Source organism: Haliaeetus leucocephalus, unplaced genomic scaffold, assembly GCF_000737465.1.
Source record: "Haliaeetus leucocephalus isolate CR32 unplaced genomic scaffold, Haliaeetus_leucocephalus-4.0 Scaffold269, whole genome shotgun sequence".
Lineage (NCBI taxonomy): Eukaryota > Metazoa > Chordata > Aves > Accipitriformes > Accipitridae > Haliaeetus > Haliaeetus leucocephalus.
Genome location: NW_010972705.1, coordinates 106,003 through 132,864, shown reverse-complemented (window position 1 = coordinate 132,864; position 26,862 = coordinate 106,003). Strand labels below are relative to the sequence as shown.

General features: G+C 41.6%; 1 protein-coding gene across 1 annotated transcript in view; it reads left to right on the top strand.

Annotated features, from left to right (window-relative positions):
• The window catches only part of DCAF12 (DDB1 and CUL4 associated factor 12), a 27,118-nt gene extending 568 nt beyond the window's left edge, over window positions 1-26,550 (top strand). The window contains exons 2-9 of the mRNA XM_010569306.1: window positions 448-702; window positions 11,382-11,588; window positions 12,845-12,905; window positions 17,155-17,348; window positions 18,458-18,523; window positions 19,125-19,287; window positions 23,206-23,390; window positions 24,176-26,550. Of these exons, the coding sequence (XP_010567608.1) occupies window positions 448-702; window positions 11,382-11,588; window positions 12,845-12,905; window positions 17,155-17,348; window positions 18,458-18,523; window positions 19,125-19,287; window positions 23,206-23,390; window positions 24,176-24,334 (1,290 nt within the window). The 3' untranslated portion in view covers window positions 24,335-26,550. The remainder of the gene's footprint in view (window positions 1-447; window positions 703-11,381; window positions 11,589-12,844; window positions 12,906-17,154; window positions 17,349-18,457; window positions 18,524-19,124; window positions 19,288-23,205; window positions 23,391-24,175) is intronic.
• The last annotated feature ends 312 nt before the right edge of the window (window positions 26,551-26,862 follow it).

Genomic DNA, 26,862 nt, shown 5'->3' with positions numbered 1-26,862 from the left:
CCCCCAAACCCCCTGCCTGGTGCTACCCCCGAGCGATGCCGAGGGGCCGGAGGAGGCCGGTGAACGGCGCGGCCGGTAGCCGGCAGCCCCCGCGCCGCCCCCGCCGAGCTCCCGGCTGGGGGTCGGTCGGGGCTGCCCTCTCCTATTTGTTTCAAGCGCTTTTGGGCTTCCTCTGGTTTCTTTATAGAAGAGTCTGGCGTCTTAACGGCGCCGAGCCGGTGAGGACTGTTTTTAGCATCGTCGTGGTATTACATCTTTAGTAAAGACGTTTAATTTTACGTCGGTGAAGGCAGCGTCAGCACTTCCGAGTTAAATCTTGGTGTACGGTATTCCGTGGGTAGTTTGGAAGACTTTAGTGTTTTGCTGGTAATATCTTTGAATTTGGAGGAGTCATGTTTTAAGTTTGTTCCGTTTGCTTTATCTAATTTCTGTGTTTACTTTCCACAGTATGGATGGGATCACTCGGTTCACAAAAGGAAAAGACTGTCCCCGGTAAAAAGGTCTCTGGTGTACTACCTGAAAGGTAGAGAGGTCAGGACGCAGAATGAGTCCAGCTATCACCGCTTGTTGCATGGATACGCAGCCCAGCATCTTCCCAGTCTCCTGAAGGAGAGAGAATTTCATCTTGGAACCCTTAATAAAGTGTTTGCCTCCCAGTGGCTGAACCACCAGCAAGTGGTGTGTGGGACAAAATGCAACACAGTAAGTGCCACCTCTCTGTTTCTCTTCCCTCTGTTCTTCCTCTGTTCCACCCCCACCCTCAAACGATGCTTACTGTAATCAAAGTACGTAGACTGCCAGGGAAAATATTAGGGAGTAATTAAGAGCAGAGTCGAAATCATGCACAATTAATTTTGAATGTAGGTAATGCTTAATGATGACCCATTCTCATCTGAAAATATGGCACTGCACAGATGGCTGTGAACCAAGCGGGAGGCCTGTACCTTGTGCAGCATCTGTCTAATCTGTTCAGAGTGATTTATGTCTGTTTGCAGAATGGAAAGCAACAGTGGGGTTGGATCTTTTTTCCTGTCCTGCAAACAGAAAGTTAATGGTAATGAGTGGTGGTAGCGTTGCTAAATGGTAGCTATCATGCCTGGCAGAAGTTGCTAGTAAGACTCTGTTTTCGTTATGCTTGGTCTTCCATGGTTTGTTTTTATTTATGGTTCTGTGCTGATGATTTTGAAAAGTTGCTACAAAACTAAAACTGTGGTTAAACTCCAGATACTCGTCAGAGTAGCTTCAAATGTTCCAAGCTTAAAAAAAAATAATTTCAGATCTTTAGGATTATCCTTTGCTTGTTGATGGCGTAATTTGTCACTCTAAACCTGTTTTCAGTGTTCAGATAACTTTTCTTGTTTATGTACCTTTTTATGCTTCAGCAAAAATTGAAACCTCTTCAGACTCATAAGTGATGCTTTGGGTTTGAAACATTATAGGGGAATATTAAAATGATGTCTTATGTGATTAATAAATGGAGGAGATCATACTTTTTAGGTACCACGCTCTCTGCTGGAGTTAGTAGCCCAACTTCAGTGGCTGAGGTTGCAATTTCACATATGAAGTTCTGATTGAGTTAGTGCAAAATCCCAAATTTGTTCTTTGCAAGTTGGTTAGTGCCACAGAAATGAATCGAGCATTGTAAGGAATGTATAGATCAAGCACCTCTTAAACCTCAAAGTATATCAGTTGGTGTGATTGTTTCTTTGCCTCAAGGTTTTTTTGCACTGAAGCTGTGCTCAGTGGTTGGACCTGCAAGGGACAGTGGTATTTTTTTTTATTTATTTTATTTCAGATGTTCTGTTATTATTCATAGTTACATAGCGAGAGGCTTTCATGCAGTAGCTCTTGAGAAGAAAGCCCTGGCTGTATAAACCAAACAATGTTGTAACAGGAATAAGCCTGAAATAGAATCTCTCTACGTTCCTTCTCCACATGTGTTCATCACCTCAGCCGGTCAGCAGCCAGCACTGTTCGCGGAACAGCTTACAGGAGACAAACTCCTGCTGAAACACAAGCTCTCAAAAATCTTGCTTAGTCTAGCAAGATGACTGCCTGTTTTGTAGAGCTGCGGTGATTTTGCTGTGTTCTGTAACTTCTGTAGTTCCAGCACTGCTGCAGTGAAGATAAATGGGCAAGTGCATTGTTAACGCAACCTTGCAGAAAATTGTTTGGGACCAAACAATCGTGGATCTGAAAAGGGATTCAACCATATTGTTGTTCCCACTGCATGTGCTGCAATGAAGTGTATGCTTCCACAGCTAGACTTAACATTACAGATGGACCTTGTCTTTTATTAAGCAAAAGACAACAATTACAAAAGAAGTCACTTCAGCATTGTGAAAGGTTGTATATGAATTATGAATACTGTAATAGCTTTAGCTTGGTTGCTTTGTGTTCACATTTGAACAAGTAGAGCGTTAAACTCTACACTCTAATTATGAGGGTTTTTTTCTCTTGTCTCCCAAGTAAGCGACCTAATAAAGAAGAATTCCTTTGCTGATTCTCAGACGCTGAAGTTGTGGCATTTAAGTTGGGAGTAAATCTAAAACAACTTGGTTGACTTTAATGGGGTTTGCCGCATTGGAGTTGCACATAATTAAAGTTAATGCAACAGAAAAATATAAACCATAGCAGTTATTTTAATCAAACCTTGAATGTGGCACTGAGAGCTTTTAGTATTTAATTTATAAATTGCCCTTAGCTATGCTGTGCCAGAAGGAGTCACTGTTTTTAATAACAAAACAAAAATACACTGCTGTCATAGAGGAGTAGGTTTGGTTTTAATCACTTGACAGTACTAGTTGGTATAAACACTGAAGAGAATATGGAGCTCTCTGCCGATTGTTCATTTTTGATGAGGATTATAACTTGTTTAGTTATTTGTGGTGACTTTTTATGTTTAAAAATATCCATGGATATGATTGTGTATATGAAATAACTTTATTGTTCTCCAGTGGATCCTGGTGGTCACAGTTGGCCATCTGTAAGTGAAATATTGGGGTTTCTTAAAGGTGCATGCTTTTTCTGATAGATTTAGAATTACGGAACCTATACAAGCATTGAAGTGTCTAAAAATTCAAACACTATCACCTGGGCTTTTCTGAGGCAGGATTCATGTTTGCAAGACTCTCCTTGATCTTATATGCAAGGGGTTTCTTAATGTTTTTCAAATTCAAATGAATAAGCAGGCAAACTTCTGAGAGGTGCGGATGTTTAGGGTGTGTCATGATGTTTAGGATGTGTCACAACATTTAGGATGTGTCACGATGGCATCTAAATTACGAAGAGCTGATACTGAGAAGTCTTGGAAGAAGATAATGTCTGTAATCAATGTCTTCTGTTCAAGCTTCCTGGAGATACTTTGAGACTTACGTAGGAGACAAGCTTACGGCAAACAAAAATGCTGAACACGAGATTGCTGAAGTTTTTCTTTTCTTTTCTTTTCTTTTAATTATTTCAGGAAATAACAAATAAAGCAGCTTCTAAAAAGAAGTTCTCATAATCATTTTGCAGCTTCTTTTGTTCCCTTAGTTCTGTGTATGTACTCAGGATGTAATTCTTTTGCTAATTGTGAAGTTAAGGATGAAAAAATACAAGAGCTGTGAATCATTCCTTGAATTCAAGAAGTTTGCGTATTGGTTTCTGGTTGCTTGAGAATATAATTGCCTGGAATATAATATTTTTGTTTGTTTTGTTGTTTGTTTTTTTTTCCTCCCCCAGGCAGGCCTGATAGATGTATTTGTGTTTAAAAACTTCCTTACTGAATGCTTTCTTCTGTTTTCTCAGGTGGCTTTTCCAAGGCATGAACAGGTTCGTTTCTGAATGCTGGCTGATACCTTTTCTCTCTTTGGTAGATTCATGTGTTGCCTTGGATGCCCTGGTGCAAATCACCAGCTGTTGTTTCTTCTTGGAGACTTTTAATTTGTTCAAGAGATCCCATGTCTGTTCTGTGCATTTCATACAATTATAACCTAGTCTTGTAGTCCTGGGGTGGTAGTGGTGAGAATAAATGCACAGTTGCTCTTCAGTCTGTGAATGTGGACTCTCTATGGGGAAAATGATTTCCGCTTGCTTTGTGAGTTAATGTATCTTCTGGCTTTGCACATGTAATGAAGAATCAAGAAGACTGCTTGTTTCTGATCCCAGGGAGGGAATGAGAAGTCATGCTCCTGCAGTTTGTAACTCTACTCAAAGTCCACTGAACAGTGACCAAAACTCGGTGTAAAAAAACCTCTGATGCCTGTAACTGACACTTCCATTCACCTTTGTTTTTTTAGCGGCTTTTGAGTAAGTAGCCAGGTGTTGTTTCTTGTCTCAAGACGATTTGGTTTTCTTTTTTTGTCAACTGCATGTGATACCCATGTCTGTCTTCGGAGTCTGGTAGTTTCCATGACAGGTATGGAGTGGGTGGTAGCAATGCCCTTTAGCAGGCAAAGTCTCTCCCCTTCTCCATCCTTTGTTATCTATCAACATGTGTTAACTGTCTGTCAGCCTCCTGAAATGAAACACAGAGGGCAAGACACAAATAAAAACTGACAAATGTGATTTCTGGCAGTGAACAAACTCAATGACATCAAAGTGCATGCTGTTAGCTAGGAGTGCTTCAGAGTTTCATAGCAAGGTGGAGTGCCTGATTGCATGGTCTTGGCTCTGGAAATGTGAATTCAGTCAGTCAATTTGCTTACTGCTTTTACTGCTGCTCACTTCTCAGATGGTTTAGTTGTGTTCTGGATTGTTTCTCTTTGGACCTTTTCAAGGAGGATGTGTAAGGCCATTACCCTCTTGCATTGCCTGTGCTGCACAACCTGTGAGTAGGTTTTGTGCTAAGATTGGTGCATGTTCTGATCTGCAGTGGAAAGGAGATGTACCAGTTTGATAGCTTAGTCTTTAAACAGCCCATGTTTCTTTGGGGCTTGGCGTATTTTAGTAAGTTGTATTGCCATAGAGCAGAAGAACCTTATGGCAAGCGTTTTATGAACATGGAAAAGAGAGATGTTTACAGTCTGAACAAAAAGCAAGACTGAGAACTGGGAAAAATCAAACAGTGCTGCTCAGTGTGACCAGCAATGGTATTTGTGTAATGACACTGTAAGCACTGTCTTGCTTTTGTTGTTTTGTTAGCAAAAAAAACCCCAAATTTGGAGGAGAACAATGATATCATTTTCCAGCTTGGCTGAGGGTTAAATTTTTGTGACCAGCTTCAGCTGGTGTGGAGTTGTGCTGTTGCAGAATGGGATGTTCCCACCTGCTCATTCTTGCAGGCACTGATGTGCATGTGGCTGGGGAGTCAGCTGGATCAGTTTGCTGCTTTGTGTTCAGATGCATTTTCTTGTAGGGTTAGTTTTCACTGAAGGCAGAGATACGATCCAGCTGACCTCACAGCTACCTGAGGACTAATTGCTGTCACCAGAGTGGTGAGACTGGGTGGGTGGGTGAGGAAGAAGAACGTGGATTCTCCAAGATTGGCTTAAGCCAATTGTGAAACTTCATTGTGATTGATTCTGTCTTAGTGACGCTATTTTTAGCAAGGCAATGTGTTTATCTTGGGTTTCTTTCAAACGTTTGTATGAATGACAGGCATGTCCCTGTGATTTCTAAGAGCAGTACGTGAAGAGCTGGGTCGCAGAGCATGTTGTGAGCTCTTCTTGTGTGAAGAACAAGCAGTCTCTTTCATGCATGTTCTCTGTGCCTTGTAGATCTACATCCATCCTGCTTGTGTAATAAAAACATGCTGTAGCTCAGGGTGGCACCCTTTGGTTTTGTTCTAATTGATTCATACAATCAACTGAAAGATAGGGCTGTCTGTTCATCTGCTGTTCTGTGTGCAGGGGCAGCAGCAGAGGACATGGGAGAGTCTATGTGCTGCCTTGAAATGGCATCTCATAGGTCTGTTTTTTAATCTTGCTGTATAAAGTCAATGCTTTCAGTTAAGGGTGCATGGGAAGGGCACTTACATTTAATGAATTGGTAACTGTGGCTGGCTTTGGGGTTTTTCTTCCCCACTAAACTTGTCTCTGAAAGGCAGGTCAAAAAATGGAAGTAGACTTTATAGAAGATCCTGGCAAGCTGTTCTGCTCTCAGTATTGTATATAAGAGAAGGGTGGATTTTTGCTGGTCCTCAGATATTCTATTCCCTTCCATAGTCTTTAGTTTTGGCAAGTTGATAAATGAAGTTCTGTATTTGATGAAGTGGGCTCGTTTCTTGATTAACTTGATTGTAGCAGTTTGAAAAGGGGACAGCCACATAGTAATTGCATGGGAGCCATTTGCCAAAATGACTTCTCACAAATTCTGCAAAGTGAAAGAAAAAGAAGCTAGTAATCTCATGGGCTGTGAAAAGTAGGGCCAGATCATGAAGATTCATGGCTATGACAACTGTAGTACCTAGCCATGCCTGTCTGCCTTGATCATCAAGCAATAGCACTGTTACAAGCTGTACATCTGACGTGCTTTAAAAAAAAAGTAAAAAAAGAGGGAAGATGGATTTCTCTCTGTCGTGTCATCCAGCCTGTTTCCTTGTTAGAACAAGGTTGTCCTGTAAAGAACACGATAGCTGAATCTGCTGTTTCTCACAGATGAAGTGTGGTCCTGGACTTCTGGCAGATGGCCAAAGCAATCCTAGCTTGGTAAATCCTGGATGTTAAGTTATTTGGCACACCAATGCCTGATATGCATATGTTTTAGTAGCAGGAAGAACTGAATTATGTGCAAAGCTTAAAACTAAGGGACAAATATGCACAGTTCACTGTTTGGAGGTTGGTGGGGGTTTACTGCATCTAGGAAAAGTTTTTGGGGGCTGCTTTTTAGTTTCTATATAATGAGTAGCTGGAAAAGAAGTTCCTGCTTGCGATAAAAAAATAAATGTGTAGTTCAGCTATCAGGACTTTGTCAAGACTCTTAAGAGTCCCAGCTGCTTTGGAGTTATTTGCAGATATACTTACAAGAGAGCAAAGGTATCAGTTTGCTTGGAAGAAGTAGGCCAATTTCTGTTTTTTTCTTTGGATTTATGTCATTGTATGTTGTGGTTTTGGCTGCACTTGTTTAAAGCAGTCAGTTTTTTTGTACTTTATTTACTGTAGTGTCTTGAAAACTCTTAAAGTTTTATGCGTTCTTAGATGGGTGCCTTTTTTTAATCTTTACATGTTTTTCTTGTTTCTTTATCTTGTTTTTTAATATTTCTCCCTTTTTGGTTTTAGAAGTGTCTAACAATTGTTTGGCTTCTCTTGGCTTCTCTTTGTTGGATTTACAGGGAGGATTTCTTGGCAATCAGTGGTGCAGCTTGCAAGTGTGAGCTTCTGGCTTCCTGTCCTGCCCCAGGTGATGCAAGAGTCCTAGCATACGCAGAAGTGCTTGCTTATTTTATTCTAGGGAGGTGGTGGTTGTTTGTAAACTACCCACTGTGTGCCAGGTTCCTTCCCAAGTGTTGTGGTTTAACCCTAGCCAGCAACTAAGCACCACACAGCTGCTCATTCATTTCCCCCCCACCCAGTGGGATTGGGGAGAGAACTGGAATAGTAAAACTTGTGGGTTGAGATAAGAACAGTTTAATAGAATGGAAAGAAAGAAACTAATAATGATAATAACAACAATAAGATGACAATAATAATAAAAGGATTGGAATATACAAAACAAATGATGCACAATGCAATTGCTCACCACTTGCTGGCTGATGCCCAGTTAGTTCCTGAGCAGTGATCCCCCAGGCAACTGCCCCCAGTTTATATACTGGGCATAACATCACATGGTATGGAATATTCCTTTGGCCAGTCTGGGTCAGCTGCCCTGGCTGTGTCCCCTCCCAGCTTCTTGTGCCCCTCCAGCCTTCTTGCTGGCTGGGCATGACAACCTGGAAAATCCTTGACTTTTAGACTAAACATTACGTAGCAACAACTGAAAACATCAGCATTATCAACATTCTTCTCATACTGAACTAACTCAAAACATAGCACTATACCAGCTACTAGGAAGACAATTAACTCTATCCCAGCTGAAACTAGGACACCAGGCAAGGGGAGAAGTTACTGCTTAGAACTTTACAGCTGAAACTACAAAGCCAGTCCCTTAACTGTGCAAAGTTTCTTGCCCTAAGAGCAGCTGCTGTTCTGGTTACAGTAATGTTGTGCAACTGGAGGACAAAAGTGAGGAAGTTACAAAGCAATTCAAGGGCTGACGGTGGATTAGAGTGGGGTACAAGCAGGTGAAAGTACTGCAAGAAATATGTCCTCTTGCTGCTTCCGAGAATATCTTTATTTGGAAGCTTGGTATAGGAAAATGATGTTGAGGTTGAAGATCCAGGGCAGAAGTGTGAAGGTCTGATGCTTCAGCATTGTGTGTTGCCAAGTTCTTTATCTTCTCAGCCCAATTAGCTGAGTGTTTAGCTAATGGAATTTTGCATTAGAGTAAGTCTTTATTAGCCTCATATCAAACATGGATGTATGACAGTGTCAGACTGGAGAATGTGAAGGGTTTTTAATTTCAGTCCTCATACCTGTTGAGGTGCTCTTCGAAGTGTGAATCTCTTACAGCTGAAGCACGATTTTACCAAGTCAGTGGACATCCTGAGGTGTGGATATGTCTTCCTAATTAGCACTTCTGGTGCCTGCTGTAGGACTTGCAAATGATGCCTGCGAGCCTTAATCTTAGGTACTTAACTGTTGATTTTGTGGGGTTTTTTCAGTAGTTGAAGGAGGAGTTGGGTGTTTCTGCTGGAAGGAAATACTGAGGTGGAAAAGAGGATATGTGCTCACAGGGGAAGGACAAGGGAAGGTGAGAGGAGAGGGAATTACTGGTCCTGATCATGCAGTGCAGGTGTTAATTTTCAGGGATGTGGTTAGGGCGGAGGGACTGCTGTGTGCATTGTGTTTTTACTAGCTGTCTCAGGCAGTAAAGTGCACTGTAAGGCTTGGGAGAAGTGAGGAGTGCCTCCCTCCTACTCAGCTGCACTTCAGCTGTTGCCTGACTCCACACCTGCATACAAAATAACTAAACATGAAAATTCAGTCCCTGTAGGAACAGGACTTGTTTGTGCAAGACCGCCTACAGCGGAAGATCAGTTGCGGGTTGAAGGTAATGCATAGTTCTAGGTACAACACACAAATAGCGATGAATGGAGTTCAGCTTTCTCTGTAAAATGGGTTTAACATACCATACTTCATCGGGTTTTGATTTGACATTAATATTCTGCTAGTTCAGTACATCAAGAATAATAGATATGCTCCTAAATTTTCTTGGTCTTTTTTTTTTACACTTATTAAAGAACAGATCTACAGTCTGTGAGAGTTCACCAAAAGCAACTTCTATGTATAACCTCTCTGAAAACCTCTAGATTTCTCTTTTGTCCTTGAGAAATGTCTGACAAAGGATTTCAGAACAATTACCTTGAAGTGTTGTCATGTCCCAATTTCTCAGGGTGACGACTCAGGTTTGCTGATTCCCAGGTCAGGATTAAGGTGAAAAACACCAGGGATACCTTAACTCACAAAACTCAACTTTTATTCGCTCACAACAAGAGTTGGCATGCTCACCACAAAAATTGGTATGCTAACAACAAAAATTGGCGTGAAACTATGTCAGTAAACTGTGTAACATGTGGTAACCATACATCACCAAACGTATACTACAGGCCTTGCTTATTTAGGGATCAGTTCAGGGAAGACGGTAAGGAGAGCCCTCCTGTTGAGTCAGGAGGTTCAGAGCAGACTCCCTTGCTTTATAGACTCCTCAAAGAGGAGCCCAGGGGCTGCTGGATCCACTCCTAGTCCTAGACTTGGTCAGTGGCTTTGTGTCTAAAGGGATGAGGTGTGGGGGTTATGGAAAAGGAAGGAGAGAACAAGACAGAGAGAGAGAAAGGAAGAGAGAAAGATTTCACCAGTCCTGGGTCCAGCATTGCTCCAGTCAGCCGAGGGTCCAGTTCTGGTGGGCGCACGCATGTGGGGCTTCAGTTTTTGTCCTTTTATCATCTTTGCCCCTCCTTTGGGCAGGCATTCGAACTCATTAGGCTAATTAGTGTCATGAGCAGTTTGTGAGCCTTTGGGAAATGGGTCGGTGGGCTTGCAGGTCCTTTGGGGAGTAACTTGTCCTTCCCTGCAGACGTTGATCTTTGGCCATGCATGGTCAGCTGCCCTGCTCAGCATATCAGAACAGGGAGCTGTGCACCCTCCAGTCCTGTTGCTGATGGGTGATGATTGGCTTCTTTTCACCTGGGGTTCCTTGCTGGGCAGAGTTCATAGTTAAGCAGAACTTGCCCCACCACAATGTTTGAGACATTAACTCTTTCAGTCTCTCACAGGTGTGTATTTTTTAAATTGCATTGAGTCTTCTTTTTTTTGTTGTTGTTGTCTTCTCCATCTTCAGTTCACTTCCAGAGGCTTTGAGACAATGTTCTTTGGTTATAGAAGGAACAAAGTTGTGGGGCAGGGCATGGAATTTAATTATAATCCTGGGCTATGATTTTACATCACTTTCCTTAGTGCCAAGTCAGCTTCAGATCCTCCATTTGCTCACTTCACTTATGTTCCCTCAAAGGGCTTTGTCCCCTCTGTTATACCTACTTGACTGTTAGTGCAGCAGCCTTCTGAACAACATCTGTGAAATGATCCAGCCCAAGAACCTCCCAAATGAAAGTGCACTTTAGCACGTGATGTAAACCTTTGTTCTGGTTTAGACTGTAGCCCTATGGTCATACTTGTTTGAACCGACATAACTCTGGGTATCATGTCTGTTTGAAGAGTTGTAAGGCTTTATAACTGAGTCTTCTGCCAAGGGGACAGTGACACAGAGCTCCAAATTCTAGTCTTTTTGTGGGATGAGGTACGTAGCTAGATATCTTTTTTTAGTTGCTTACACTGGCAGTACTATATTTAGTTACTATTTTCTGTGTATCACCAGAAAATAAACTCCAATTGTATAAATTGATAAAGTGTCAGTTTGCCAAAGCCAAAACTTCATGGTAAGTATATTATCTGGGAGGCAGGAGACTTGTGCTAAGTCCCCTGGGGTTTACTGCCTGTTTTGAGGTCAGTCTCTTTCTCATTGTGGTACAGTAAAACTGAAAAACAATATTGTTTTGTCATGGTATTGAACAGGGAAAAGAGTTTTAGATTCAAGGGGTTTGTTAAATGGGAAACCTCCCGTGACAAATTTCTCTCCTCTCTCTTCCATTGTTGTGAAAACCAAATGGGATGATTGAAATAAAACCCACTGTAATGAAGTTAGTTTACTTGTTCTAAGAAGGAATTTATGCATTTTTTCAGCCATACTCCCAGCATTTGTGTATTCCAACTTTAAAAGAATGTCAACTCAAAATAGGGAGGATATTTGACCATCTTGTTTTTCTTGCCTGTTTGGTGATAACCTACATCTCCTGTTTTTTTCCCCAGTTATTTGTAGTAGATGTCCAGACTGGTCAAATTACCAAGATTCCTATTCTGAAAGATCGTGAACCTGGCATGGTGAACCAGCAGGGATGTGGTATTCATGCTATTGAGCTCAACCCCTCGAGGACACTTCTGGCCACGGGTGGAGACAACCCCAACAGTCTTGCAATTTATCGTCTGCCTACACTCGATCCTGTCTGTGTGGGAGATGTAAGTAGGAGTATTTGGGGAAAGTTTATTCTGTCATGTACAAGAATTACTACTTTGAAGTGCCTAACATGAGAGCAAGGTTAAGATTTGGGAGTCTTGTAGTGGAGAGTGAATTTCTGAAAGCTTGAAAACATTCCTGATGAAGTTGCCTTTTTTGACAAGATCTCTTAAATATGAGTGACTACACAAACATGTAAGAAGATTCTCAAGGTTCTGCATCAGATTTCTTCTTCCTCACCCACACTGAGGTCTACTTGAGATTACTTTCAAGCACTGAAAATGTAACAAAATCCTAAATATTAAAGTCTAATTGTGGTGATGACCTCTGAAACTAGTTTTAGTGAAAAGGCTCTTTTGAGAAATTGAAAAGATGATACCAGTTGTTCAAATTTTCCCCTTCTCCAGTGCAGCTTATTTATGTATTATTCCAGAGGCGGAACTTGGCTTTGAGGATTAGTTCTAACCCGGTAGCTTATGGCACTTTGATAGACTCTGGTACTGCTTATATTTCTGAAACATCATGAGGCCTTTTTAAAATTGCCAGTCTTAAAAAGAAAAAAGGCTGAAATGAGTATAGTTGTGTCCTGTAAGCTTCTTTCTCATTTCTCCTTTTTAGTCAGGTTTTCACATAGACATTAACTACAACAGCAGAGGTCAGGTCGGAGTTTCTGCAGTAGCACACAACCAGCTGCAGAAAGGCTTGACTCTTTAGAGTTGTATGACTAGCTATTCATTTGCATGCTGCTGTGGCTTTGCAGCTCTTCAAACAGCACTAGAGCCTTATGGTCTTCTGTTTCCCCACAGGTTTCTCACCTAAAGAAAAGATTCTTGAAGTAATGGTCTTGAAAAATTAATCTGTAGATCATATATTGTAAACTAAGATTTTTGTTACTTTTTATAGTAGGGATGTGCATTTGAGGAAATAAAAGTATATAGCTACTTCACAGATGTAAAGAATGCCACTTTCAAAAAGGAAAATCCAAGTCCTTACAACTGAGATAAGTTTGTCCTTGGTCAGAGACCTGTTCCTCCATCACCTGAATGCTCTCTATTAATTATACACTTCAAAATCAAAAAAAGTTAAAATTACTGTTAGGTCCTTAAACTGCTCCAGCTTGATACTGGAATCCTATGTGTATGTTTTTAATGTAGGTCTGTCCTTCTGAGTTTGTGCTAAAAAAGTGAAGAATACTTCTCTGCTTTGAGACTACTCTAGAGTATAACGGCACAGCAAAAATCTGTCTTTTTTCTTTTAGGATGGACATAAAGATTGGATATTTTCAATTGCATGGATCAGTGATACTATGGCAGTTTCTGGTAAATTTTTTCTTTTTTCTTTTTCTTTTTTTTCCCTCCGGAATTTTATACTGATGTACAGCACTTGATAGGTCTTAGGGAAGCACCTTTATCAGGGCATTTGAAACCACCTGGAACTACCATGGCTATTTAAACCCTTCTTGGTCTTAGTACAGTGCTTCACTTTGTTTTATTTGTAGGGCCCTGGTCTAGACTTGATTTTTCTAGTGTCAGACAGAATACTACTGTCTTTCCAGTAGGTGTTGCCATGAGAGGGTCTCTAAACACAATGAGTTACAGGGAAGGATTCCACACAAGAAGAATAATTTCAAAAGGGATGTTGGTTATCACTTAATAACTTTGGAATACAGCAGGGCAATATCAGTTTCCGGAAAACCTTTGAATTAATGAAAACTCAGTTTGTTTTGTCAAGCTATCAGTACAGTTGTGTGTGTATGTGTGTGTGTGTATATATATATGTATATGCACATATATTATGGCAGTTTATACAGAAGGCTATAATAGAAAAGGTCAGTTACTGACTTCTTAGTAACTGGTTGAATAATCAGTGTAACTTCATAAGTATTACTTAGGTTGTGGTGGGTTGACCCTGGCTGGATGTCAGGTGCCCATCAAAGCCGTTCCATCACTCCCCCTCCTCAGCTGGACAGGGGAGAGAAAATATAACAAAGAGCTCGTGGGTCGAGATAAGGACAGGAGAGATCACTCACCAATTACTGTCACGGGCAAAACAGACTCGACTTTGGGAAAATTAACTCAATTTATTACAAATCAACCAGAGCAGGGTAATGAGAAATAAAACCAAATCTCAAAACACCTTCCCTCCACCCACCCCTTCTTCCCGGCACAACTTCACTCCTGGATTCTCTACCTAACCCCCCGCAGTGGCACAGGGGGACAGGGAATGGGGTTTATGGTCAGTTCATCACATGTTATTTCTGCTGCTTCAACCTCCTCAGGGGGAGGACTCATCACACTGTTCCCCTGCTCCAGTGTGGGGTCCCTCTCACAGGAGACAGTCCTCCACGAACTTCTCCAATGTGGGTCCTTCCCACGGGCTGCAGTTCTTCATGAGCTGCTCCAGCATGGGTCCCTTCCACGGTGTGCAGTCCTTCAGGAGCACACTGCTCCAGCGTGGGTCCCCCACAGGGTCACAAGTCCTGCCAGAAAACCTGCTCCGTGGGCTCCTCTCTCCACAGATCCACAGGTCCTGCCAGGAACCTGCTCCAGCGTGGGCTTCCCATGGGGTCACAGCCTCCTTTGGGCACCCACCTGCTCCGGCGTAGGGTCCTCCATGGACTGCAGGTGGAGATCTGCTCCACCGTGGACCTCCCTGGGCTGCAGGGGGACAGCCTGCCTCACCAGGGTCTTCACCAGGGGCTGCAGGGGAATCACTACTCCAGCGCCTGGAGCATCTCCTCCCCCTCCTCCTTCACTGACCTTGGGGTCTGCAGGGTTGTTTCTCTTGCATGTTCTCACTCCTCTCTCTGGCTGCCGTTTCTGTCTGTCCCAGCAACTTTTTGTCCTTCTTAAATATGTTATCACAGAGACGTTGCGACTATTGCTGATGGGCTTGGCCTTGGCCAGTGGCGGGTCCGTCTTAGAGCCAGCGGGTATTGGCTCTGTTGGGCACAGGGGAAGCTCCCAGCAGCTTCTTACAGAAGCCACCCCTGTAACCTCCCCGGCTACCAAAACCTTGCCACACAAAGCCAATACATAGGTAAAGGCAGCAATACTAATATGCTATTGCATTAATACTGTCTTTCTGTGCTGACAGGGTATAGTATGCTGTACAAGGAGGAGTCAAACTGCAGGTGACAGAAAATCATAACAGTCTCCTAAAAATCAAATACTTGAAATGTTAGTTCAGTAAGTTTTTTGTTGTTTTTTTTTTCCCCCAAAAAAACCCCAAAAAGCTAATCCTGGAATTTGATTTTGAATTTAATACAAAAGTTGATCCTTGCAAGTCTCCAACCGAAATATCTGCATTAAAAAAACATTGTCAGCTAGTAAGCTTAAAGAGAACAGCAGAGGTGATTACAAATATCCAAGGGAAAGGTAAGGACCCAATGGAATAGGGGCACAGCATGTGAGATTGAACTGTGTTGCTCTCAATGTTTTCTGCATGCTCAAAGGTGGAGGTGTGAAGAGAAGAATGCCATGTTCTCTGTTGTATGATGCTTACAGCAGGATGTACGTTCTAGTCTCCAGATCTGGGACACCACAGAAAACTTGTTGAAAGCATTTGGCAAGTCTGATTGCTAAACTGAGTTCTTCAGAACTTTGCTGATGATCCTAATCAGGAGAAAACAAAGACAACTAACTTTTGACGTTGTTTTAGTCTTACATATTTCAATTACATCTGTATCTGAAAGTGTGGAGCAGAAATGTTTGAACTCCAAACATTTAGGACATAGCAAATACCTTTATCTGAATTAAGAAACTAAATGCAATTTTTTTGTGACTTTCTTGGGGCGGGCTGAATGTCACAGGAGGAGAAAAAGGGCATTTGGTCCCATGGCAGATCACACCGATCACATAGCTTGAGGTTAGAGATTCGGCAGTATTCTTGTCACTGCCGTCAAAATGGTTGAGAGAGTACAAAGAGGACCAAGGGCTTGATTATTCCTCTTGCTTGTGTTAACTTCAACAAGAACAAGGCAGGACTCTGCTTCTAAAACCTGCAGCAGTGTATTTCAGTAGTCCATAAGCATAAAATTAAACTCTTGACTAAACAGCCATAGCTGAGGGAGAATGCATCAGTCCACTCAGTTGTATTGGCTGGATAAAAAGATTTCCATGGCAAAAACTTCAGATGGGATGAATAATTCCCAGGATGGCTTGAGCATAGGGTAACAAATGTTATTCTCCTTGGCTTCAGGGCTAACCGGTTGAACAACATATATTGACTTTTTCCCCTGCTAAAGCTACTAAAAGGGACGGTTTCCTCCTAAAGTATGTCCCCATGTTTAGAAATTCTGTTGCTTGAGTGTTCAGCCTCCATAACAAGCAAGATTAGATGCCATTAAAAACCATCAGCATGTAAATTGAGTGGCAGGATGTTGTGTCGTGTGCTGCCTGCTGCTATGCAAGTGCCGTTGGGAAGCTCCTTTTGTATTTTGCTGTAGTAGGTGATAGTGGCAAATGACTGCACCATCTGTGAGGGGGCAAAGCCATCTCTGCTGTGCTGGACCATCCGTATTGCAACAAGATGTTTTGCTTAACTGTCTTTGCAGCTTATTCCCTGTGATGTACCAAAGCCTATAAAATAAATATCTATATCAGACTATTAAAATGTATATAAATATATATATAAAATAGTCTGATATAGATATATATAAAAATATTATTTTCTGGCATCTTTATTATGCATTCCTTGTGAGAGAAGGAGGGATGTGTTTTTCACATTTTGTAGGGAAGAAATTGAGGTACATGTCAAACCTGTCAGAGCTGCCTTAGATGGAAGTGAGTTGCCTAAACACCAGAAGGGGTGGGTATAGGGCCTTGGATTAAGCCTGTTTTGGTCTATGAACCAAAGACATTCAGCTTTCTTCATACAGTATTGTTACTCTTATTGATTCATATTTTGGATTAATGTGTTCAGTAGAAAAACAAAATGAGTTCTTACTTGTTCAACTTCAGTTCTTGTGTTACATTCTTTAAACAAGAAGTTGCACTGGTTTTAGCAAAATAATTTTTAAAATAGATTTCATCCAAATTGGTACAAGTTGTGGTTTAAAATAGCTGTTTCTGTTCAGTACATGAATGTGTGTGTACATATCCATAAGCATACTGGTAGAAATCAAATTAACCCAAATTGGCATAAACCCAACTGAGTTCTCTTGGAGGTTTTTGTATTGGCTTAACAGACTGTCAGTCTCAGCCTTGGTAAGTCAGGCTGAACTTGTAGGCTGTTCAGTTGCCTCTGAGTTTATTCCATGTGTGAATCTCTAATGCTGATTTTTGTACAGGATTGTGTTTTTTGATGCATCCTAGTCAGTTTGACAACAGAATAGGTGATCTAGCTGCTTAGGAACCATGTAGAGAAACCACTTGACAATGACTTCACAATGTTATGAACTTTACAGCTCAGTAAAACCATGTTTTTGTTAGGCACCAACAGTGTGTTCAGTTAGAATAAATTAATAGTATCCTTTCTTTCTTTCAGACTCTGTTGTTTATTCCTTTTTTAAAAAGGGGAGTTATGTATATGTGAAATTGACTATTTTTTTATGGACTATTTATTCAGGTTCCCGGGATGGTTCAATGGGACTTTGGGAAGTAACAGAGGATGTGTTGTCCAAAAGCGATGCCAGGCATAATCTCTCTCAAGTTCCTGTGTATGCCCACATAACACACAGGGCTCTGAAGGATATCCCCAAGGAGAACACCAATCCTGACAACTGCAAAGTCCGAGCATTGGCTTTCAACAATAAGAACAAGGTCAGTAAGATAAGCAAGACTGCTGACAAGTCATAAAACTGTCCATATGTATTAGAAAAAGGAAAAAGTGATCTAAATAAAAAATACCAGAGAAGCAACCTAGTACTTTTTCCCCCTGATCCTTTTGCATCCTTATGATGTGAGATGGTAGCTTCATCTGTTATGTCTGCTTCTGCCCCAAGTGAATGGAGAAGTCCAGTAGAAAAAGAACGCCACATGTTTTCAGAAGGAACAGTTTTGCTGGGTTTGATTTTTAGACTTGCATCCTAAGTGGGGGAGATGGGGAATGTTTACAAGAAGTGGATAAAGCACCAAAACACTTCTTGCAGATTGAATCCCACTCTTGAGTGCTCTTGTTGCTTTCCTTCCCCTTTTGTGAAGACCAGGTAACTTTCAGGCAGTTCTGTTTTGATGACTGAATCATTGCTGGATTTCTCAGCAAGTAAGGTGGCTGACTGACAGGGCAGGCACCAGTGCTTGCTTTGGTGTTACTTTGTTGGTGTTTGACAAACAGTAAACGTTAACCTCCCCCATGCTGATCTCTTGTTATTGCTAGTGGGAATAGCAATTCATTCTCCACTATTCTTTCTGCCCTAAAAGAACAGAGAAGGTCTGGAGCAAAGGCGGGTGTGCTCTCAGAAGCATGGTGCTCCTGTGGGCTTTACTTTTCACTATAGCCATTAATTACTCCTCTGTTACGGAGACTTCATGTAGCTTTTTCAGTAGAGTAGTGCCTGGAAAGAAATGTTTGCTTCAGCATCAGAATCAGTGTGGGAGCTGCTAAAGAGAATTGTCAACTCTAGATTATACTGTCTAATAATTCATTATTTGATTGTCTAACAAAATCTATACTTTTGAAAGTTATTTTTGGGTTTTTTTGTTTTTTTTATTGTTTTATTATTTTTATTCTGCCTGGCACCTTTGTGTTGTATTACATTCTATCAAGATCAGTATTAAATGAAAATTTATCTTGGTAAGCATGCACAGGATTACAAATGAGTTTAATCCAGACTATGCAGCCTGCCTAGTAGAGAGTGTGAGTTTGTAAGGACATCTGTAATACAGAAACTAACTCTCTTACTTTTTTTTTTTTTTCTTTCTTTTAATAGGAGCTGGGAGCTGTGTCCCTAGATGGATATTTTCATCTCTGGAAAGCAGAGCACACACTGTCAAAGGTGTTTTTCTGTTTGTTGGTGTTAAATTTTAAACAGCAGTTAAGGCTGTTAACTATTCTTCATCTCCTTTAATGCTTGAAGAAAGAGCAGCAGTGTTTGTAAAACACTTAAAAGCTTTTATGTCAGATGAAATGTGCTAAAACTTAGAACTTGAGGGAACTCCCCACTGCCCTCATTTTTGGAGGGTGGGAAGTGCTCTGAACTTTCTGCCAGTTCACCCAGCCATATCTATGCTAGCGTATGTGGTAAGCTTTTTCAGCTGAGAGCTGATGTCTGTGTACACCCGCTGAAGAAATAACAGTAGCTTAGAAAGATGTAAAACAATTTATCAAAATGTCCATTGTTCTTTGTATAATACTTGGCTTCAGCCTTTATCATCTCAGTTATCATTTCAGATAAGGCATCCCATCTCTTTCAGGTTTTTTCTCTGGGTCAGGTTGTTGCTTTTGTCTTAAAGTTCTATTTCTGTGGTAAACTTATTTTTTAGCTGCATTTTGGTTTCTTCACTGCAACTTCCTTGAACATAGCTTACAGAATTGTTCTATTAACATCTTGCTCTTTTCTCATAATGGGTTGATTTTTTTTTTCCTTCTGTTTCCAGTTACTTTCCACAAAGTTGCCATACTGCAGGGAGAACGTGTGTTTGGCGTATGGTCAGGAGTGGTCAGTCTATGCAGTAGGATCACAGGCACACGTCTCCTTTCTGGATCCCAGGCAGCCTTCGTATAACGTGAAATCAGTGTGTTCCAAAGAAAGAGGCAGTGGTAAGAAACTTTTCAAAGGGTGCTTCAAATGGTTTGTTTGCAGAAGTAGCTGTTAAGACTGCAGTAAGATAAGCTTTTAATAAATAGGAAGTGTTTTTCATGAGATAGACTGAATCATTAATAGTATATGTAGGTTTTGCTTTTATGACAGTATTCTTTGAGCAACCAACAAACCAAATGTGAAAGCAACTCTGAAATCTAATGATAGACAACATTAGTGCTTTTATGATCAGCTAAATTGTACATCATCCAAATATTGCTGAATTTTACAAGTGTGTATTTTACTTCTACTTATTTTTTTTACTGTTTGTCTTATTCTGTTTTACTTCATCTTAAAGCAGATCCAGTCTTTATACCACTATTAATACTGTCTATTGCATTTTCTTCTGGGAACAGGAAAAAAGCATATTGTTTGCTCTGTGCTATCATATTGGGAGTCTATGCTGTGAGTGAATGCTTGCTTTGTAATTTTAAAGTCATGAGTGAGACTCTTAATTTTCAATGTGTATTTATTTGCTTTAAATATACAAAAGCTCACTCTTTAAAAAAAAAAAAAGTTTGCACATTTGAGTGCGGTTTTCTTGTTCTGGTGTGGATGCAGTATATCCAATTGAACTTTACACCAGGGCCAAATGTGAGGACTTGCAGGATGCATGGTCCCATAAGCTTCTTCCCAGATTCTGTTTTCAAGTATGAGAAGGTGCTGTGCTGTGATGCCTGTTTTAAACCATATTAATCTCAGACTAATACATTGCAGTCCTTATTTAGCTGGTGTCTAGGCATCCGTCTCTTCATCAGGCAAGTTATCAAAAGAGAATGCATGTAGGCAAGGATTAGGAAAGTTTTATTTCTGTGGTTACCAGAGTTTGAGCGGTCTAAATAAATGTCAGGATCTGCTTCTTTCAGACATGGGAGAAGTTTCTGTAATATGAGAAAAGGTGCTTTCCCAGCTCATGTTGTCACCTGAACATCTTACCAGCAACAGCCCTTGCCCTGACCCACTGTCACTGAGGGCTCTGTGGAGGTCCTGACACTGTCACCCTTCAGTATCATAGGGAAGAAATACCAAGTCACTGGAGCATGGTGCCCAGTGGTGGCTGAAAGGTTCTGCCTTCAGTACGTGATCATCCTTGATGGCGGGATGATCTGTGTGTAGGTAATATCTCTGGGGCATCTCCAGTTCATGTCTGGAGAATGCCTTTGTCAATGCTGCTTTCTGTCCTGCATAGTAGGCAGAGCTGGATGTTTTTGGCATCGTGGTGGAGGCACATAAGTAATATTCATTCCCAAGATACCGAGTGTTTCAACTTTCTGTTGATCTCACTGGGACTTGGAGCATGCAGCACCTCTAGAAAGTAGGCTCTTTATTGATTTATGGACTGAAATCTGGGTTGACTTTTAAGTGCTTTGATGTGTTACCTGAATGTGCTTTCAGCTTCCAAATGCACCTGCTGAATGTGGTAAGTCCACATTAACTTCAGATCATTAGTGTTGTATACAAAAGCAGGTCAGAGAAAGGTGGTCATTTAGTAAGTCTGGAACTGGGGCTTCTCTCTATGAGAAGGTTAGCTAATGCTCTTTAGTGCATCTTCTAAGTGTTGCTTTTCTTAGTGGTTGTACAGGGAAGTGCAGGCCCTGGACTCTCGTTCTTCATCTGCGAGAGCAACTGCTTTCTGCTTGACTGGCGTGCAGTGCAATGTTGTGTGCCCTTGACTTTATATCCTGAAAGTAGCAATGTTAATGTAGTGGACAGGGCTTGCATGGCATGGACTCTGTGTCTGCTCCTTGTGTAGGACACGCTACTGCATCTTCATTTCCTTCTGGGATTTGTAGAGCCTCCTTGCCTCTCAGGAGTAAGACTCAATTTGCTGACCCAAATAGTCCAGGTCCGCAGGTGGTAGAGTGCTGGCTAGGTTGGAGAGCTTACTGTGATCAGTTCTGGGCACAGACTGTGCTTTTCATTTGATGGGAATGATGAATCTGAGGTACTTCAGCCCCTTAGGAGCCAATTTGAAGTGCTCTTCCTGAAAGCCTGTTCTAAACATCCTCTTAGTTGTGGGTACATCACAGATTCCTTCAGTTAATTTTTTTTTATTAGAGAAAGATCCACAGTCATTCTGCATTTTATAGCTTTTTATTAATAAATTGCATTGAAAAGTATATGCCATCTGCTTTCATACTCCTTCACCTGTTTCTGTTAAGTAAGTGTTCTGCTGGGTTGTTTGTCAAGAGCACTTCCAGAGTAAAAATAAGAGGAGATCTCCTCTTGTGCCTTTCTCCTCTTATCCAAGTGACTGCTCTTGCTGATTGTAGAGGGCTTGAAGCTTTCTGCATGTATTTGCCAGAGCCAGGCCCTTGTAATGGGGGGGGGAAGACCTCTCCAACTTGCTCAGATGCATTTGTAGTTCTCTGAATTAAAGTGGAGATTCTTACATGAATCTGGTAAATCTAATTCAGCAGGTGTGAGACTTTCACAGCAGTTTCCCACCTATTAAGCCTGCAGCCAAGACTTCACTTCACACCTGGAGCAGGACAATGTGGCCTTGCCTGTTCTAAGTGTGTGGCACAGATGCTGGCAGCTGTGGATGTAACATCAGGTTGTGGAAGGATGAGGATGTGTTTCTAGTTAGAACTCTGTACAAAAGAGAAAGGGGAAGCTCCCTGGCTGCATCCACACCTCACGCATGTCTGCTGCCACGTATACCGCTGGGTGTATTCCAGTATGTTACAAGTTCCGTGGTGTTCAGTCTCACTTGGTATGGTGACAACAGTTGGCATGTGGATGTAGCTGGCATAAGTTGCTCTTTTCCCCCTCTGTCTGAATGCTTGTTCAGGCTGTAATTCAGTGGTACTTTAAAGAGGGCTTAAAAAGCCATAGGGTTTATAACTTGGCATCGTGTTGTGCAGGAAGGAAAAACATAGACATAGTGGGGTTTAATCTGTATAAAAGAGTTGTCTGGGGTAGAGTGCTTACACAGAACAAACCTTTTGCACAACAAATAGAGGTGAGATGACAAGACATTTTGCAAATTGCAAGTTTCTACATACAGAGTCTCCCCAAGATTATTTCCAAGGGATCCTCATTTAGCTGAGGCTTCAGGTTTAGAATTTGTGAAAACAAAATGTACTTTTATTCAATCTAATGGCATAACTGAATTGTGGTAGAATGTTTTGTTTGGACTGGAAAATTGCTGTAGCATCTCATGTACTGGTGGAACATGGCGTTGCTTAGGTTGCAGGATTCCTAGTCTCTTTTCATTGCTGGGTGAAGTGCTAAAAGTGCCAGCTGCAAAGAATAAGGTGTGCTTGTGAGAATATTTGAGTGGAGATAGCTGCAAAATTACTTAAGAACCTCATCTATCTTAGCAGCAAAGTGACTAGTGATTATTATGGTTATACTTGCTTGCAGCTAGCCTGTTGATCAGCAAAATGTACTTGGTGGCAGCTGGGACAGTGATTTTTCTCACACAGTCGCTTATCAGGTAGCTAGATAAGGTGTGAGCTCACAGAGGAAACCAGTGTGACGTTCTTTCCTCTGCTGCCACGTACTTGTTCATGGTGTGTTCACTTAGAGGCTTGTGAAAGACAGAACAAAGCTGCTCTTGATCCTAAATGGCTTATGATCTTTGCTTCTCTGGCAGAGCTGGGACCTGCTGAGAATGAAGCTTCTTACTGTGCACAATCAGTGTAGCTGATGGCCTCAGAGGAGAAGGGAAGTAGTATATGTAACTGAAGCTGCTGCTTTAATAGCATCAATGGGATTTGTCTGCACTGCTCCATAGCAGTGGGGAAACTTACATATTGTGAAGAATATGAGTAGGTAGTTCCTCTTAAAATACTAGACATCAAGCAGCAGCACTGCAGAGCCAAAGCATCCCTCTTCCTTACTGCATTGTATGTCCCTTCTCTGTTTGACAGGTATTCGATCGGTGAGCTTCTACGAGCACATCATCACAGTGGGAACAGGGCAAGGTTCCTTACTGTTTTATGATATCAGAGCCCAGAGGTTCCTGGATGAAAAGACCACACATGCCTGCTATGGACAGAGGCAGAAACCAGGAGGGAGTGAAATTTTGAAGCTGACTACTGGGAAAGGCTGGCTGGTGAGTAGGAGGCTCAGGAGAGCCTTTGAGGCTGTAGGAGACCCTTTACACAGGAGTGCTGTAGGACTTGAGAACCAGTTCTTTTTATAATAATGGGAGCTGTTGTATGAAACACATCCCAGCAAAACACTGATCGTGTAACAGTAATCATGTAAGCAAGAAGTGCTGCAGAATTGCTTTCTACAAAAGCTTTATGAAAGAGTATTGAAGGTTGGTTGCTTGAGTGTAAGGCATACTGACTAATGTGCTTATGCACTGATTCATAAATAAACTAGATTTTATATCTTTATATTTTTGTATGTAACTTAGTTTTAGTTTTCAGAAGCTCAAACAAAAATACATTGTCTTCCTTTAAAACCATGCTACTGTAGCATGGTTCTAAAGTGATTTAATTCAATTCTGTGCAATTTTAGAAGCTGTGGCTTCCTGAGGTAAAGCCATGGCAGGCACTTGAGCTCAATTTCCTGTATATTATCATGAAGCAGTTAATGGCTTTGTCTAACTTCTATCCATTACCTTTTGTATCATTTTGATGTAACTTTAAAAACTAATGAAACTTGGTATCTTCCCTACCCTTCACCTCCCTTTGTCCAATGTTTGGCCCAAATGTCCTCAGAAAAAGCTTCAGGACAACTCTGATGTCTTCAAGTTGATCTGTCTGAAGCTTCAGAGAGTGTTAATAGAAAAGAACCATTTTTAGGCTCTGGAAGCTACCTTCTGCTTTTGTGAAACAAGGTTTTGGGTTTGTTTGGCAACAGTAACAATTCTAAACCTTTCTTTAACAGAACCATGATGAAACCTGGAGGAATTATTTTTCTGACATAAGTTTCTTCCCAAATGCTGTTTACACCCACTGCTACGACTCGTCTGGAATGAAACTCTTTGTGGCAGGAGGCCCTCTTCCATCAGGACTTCATGGGAATTACGCTGGTCTCTGGAGCTAATGATAACTCTTTATGAATGCTGATCTTTACACAGATTTCCACTTTTCTTTTCCTTTTTTTAACAACAAAATTGTGTGATGCCATTGATTTCTGATTTAAATGCAAGTTATTTTTTGGCAGAGTTTCTGTTGGTCTCCAACAGTTTTGTACATCTTTTTGAACCAGTTTTTTGCTTTAACCTCCTTGATCCTTTATATGATGGGTTTTTTAATGCCCTGTTTATTGTATTTACTCCAGATGACTCTTCCCCACATTTAGGCTATCTTGGCCATGTGCCCCCTCCCCTACTTTGCTGTGAGGTAGGATTCCTTCCTTAAAGAGTGGTTGCTCCCAGGCTTTCTGTGAAAGTCTAGGGGCTTTGTGTCAGTTACATTACCTGGAGTGAGGACTACTTGTAATTAAAAAATATTAAAAATATTTATAAGAGATAAGCTACTACTTTATCTGCAGAGCCTGGCCCTGGCCTGGGTTGATCTTATTTTTTAAAAGTACAAGTCTAATGACACTGTTTATACATAGAGGAATATGGTAATTTTAAGCTGTACTCATCGGAGCCCAGGGACAGATTCCCCAGGGGTATTGCCCATCAGGCCCAAACTGCAGAACTGCAGGAGTTTTCAAAAGTGCATTTGTGTTTGAATTGTAGTTTTCAGCAGTGCCAGGAGCAAAAATTGTTCTCTGTTCCTTTTCTGCCTGTCCCAGGTATCAGCTTGCACAACTGGAGTTTGTGTAGACTGTTCTGCAGCATGGCTATTGCAGGGGGACATTACATGGAGGGCCTGCAGAGGTGCTTAGAGGAAATGGGAGCTAGGGATGCGAGTGTTCTTGTCATTCAATATGATGAGCCAAGGTTTCTGAGTGTGCTGCTGCTGTAGCTCATGAGTTCTTCTTAAACTGCCTAAATCCCAGGACCATTTTTGTCCCAGGTTGTGGAAACTTTTCCCATTTTAGCTGTTCTTGTTGTGCATCTCCTCTAATAAGTCAATGTAATAAATAAAGTGGTTTTTTTCCAAGGCTAAAGAGTGCATCTCGGACTTAACTATCGCAAGCTAGAAACTTTCCATGTAGCAGGGTAACTTGCTGTTAGCTCATGTTGCAGTAGCACCTGCTGTCATCCTGCTTGCTGTAGCAGAAGCTCAGTCTTTCCCCAAATCCCCTGCTGCTTTTTGCATTCAGACTCCATCAAGCTTCATGTGGGACTGGGTGGGGATAATAGGTCCAATGACCTTCAGGTCCAGCTGTGAAACATGTACATTCCATGGTGATGGTCTTACCTAATACTCAGCTAAAATGCAGGACTCCAGGGTGCTCCTCCTAGCCTTTTGGCAGGCACCAAACTCTCAGCTTGTTACTGATGATGCCTCTGTCCTGCTGGGGTGAATGCCTTTCCCCTGCCTCTGTCACTGGTGGAGCAGAGTGTGTCTGTACCTCACTGCTTTGGTGCCAAATGGGCAGCTGGTTGAAGCCAAGAAGAAAGACAAAGCTGGGACATGCTCTGTTCTCCCGTCTGCTGGAGATCACAGCCACCACTGCAGAGTAGCTCTAGTCCCTTACGTAGTTCCTGCCAGACTGCATAGAGCTAGTCTGCATGTGTTCTTGTGGTCCCTCTCGTCTTTGTACTCGGTATCTTCATCAGTAATGCCAAGCAGTGAGCCTCAGGCTTAATTTCCAGTTGGTAGTGGAGGCTTGGATGGAAATCCTGCAAGGAATGCAGTTCCCTTCCATCCTGGTGGAAATCATGGCCAGAGAAGAGCTCTCCCAGATGTGCACCTGTCCCAGAAGTATAATTTACTCACACTGAGCACTGCCATGGGTGCTTCACAAACAGATCTTCTTGCGGCATTTCATAATTCTACTTCCCTTGTGGGTTGGTTGCTTAAACTGAATGAGTTCACGGCGCTGTGTGCGGCTGTTCAGGCTTTTCTCTGAAAAGGGACAAATTATATACCATGGGGTAGCAAAGGAGCTCTCCAATTTTATGTAGAGTTGATCATTGTTTTTTAAAGATGTCATAATGGTGCCTGCATTGTTCTGTGATGGCAACATACTGCTTTGGTTATTTTAGAGGTTTTGAGAGGTGGAAGTATGCAGAGAAAAACAAGTGTTGGCGAAGTATGGCTGGTTGTGTATTTCTAGGATTATTCCTTCAGCTACTGTGTAAGATCACTCTGTCACAGGGAATGTGTTCTGCTTAGCTTTTTTTATTTGGGCTTGGTCTGAGGTACTGCTTTTTTTTTTTTTTTTTTTTTTTTCCCTCAAAAGAGACGAGGCACTTGAGTGTCCTCCAGTTCTGCTGAAACAACATTTACTAATTAGGCACTTAGTGTCACCAGTGCTAATCGAAAACTCCTGGTCTAGAATTTCCAATTCTAGCCCTGATGGTGATCTGTTAATTGAAGCATATCCCAGGTCTGGGTGAGGGAGCAAAAAGGGTATTTGTGTGGACTGAGCTTCAGCCTCCAAACACAGAGGCTATTTTTTCTGCAGTCAGTGTAGTCTCTAGGTTACTGAAGACACCCCTGGAAAGT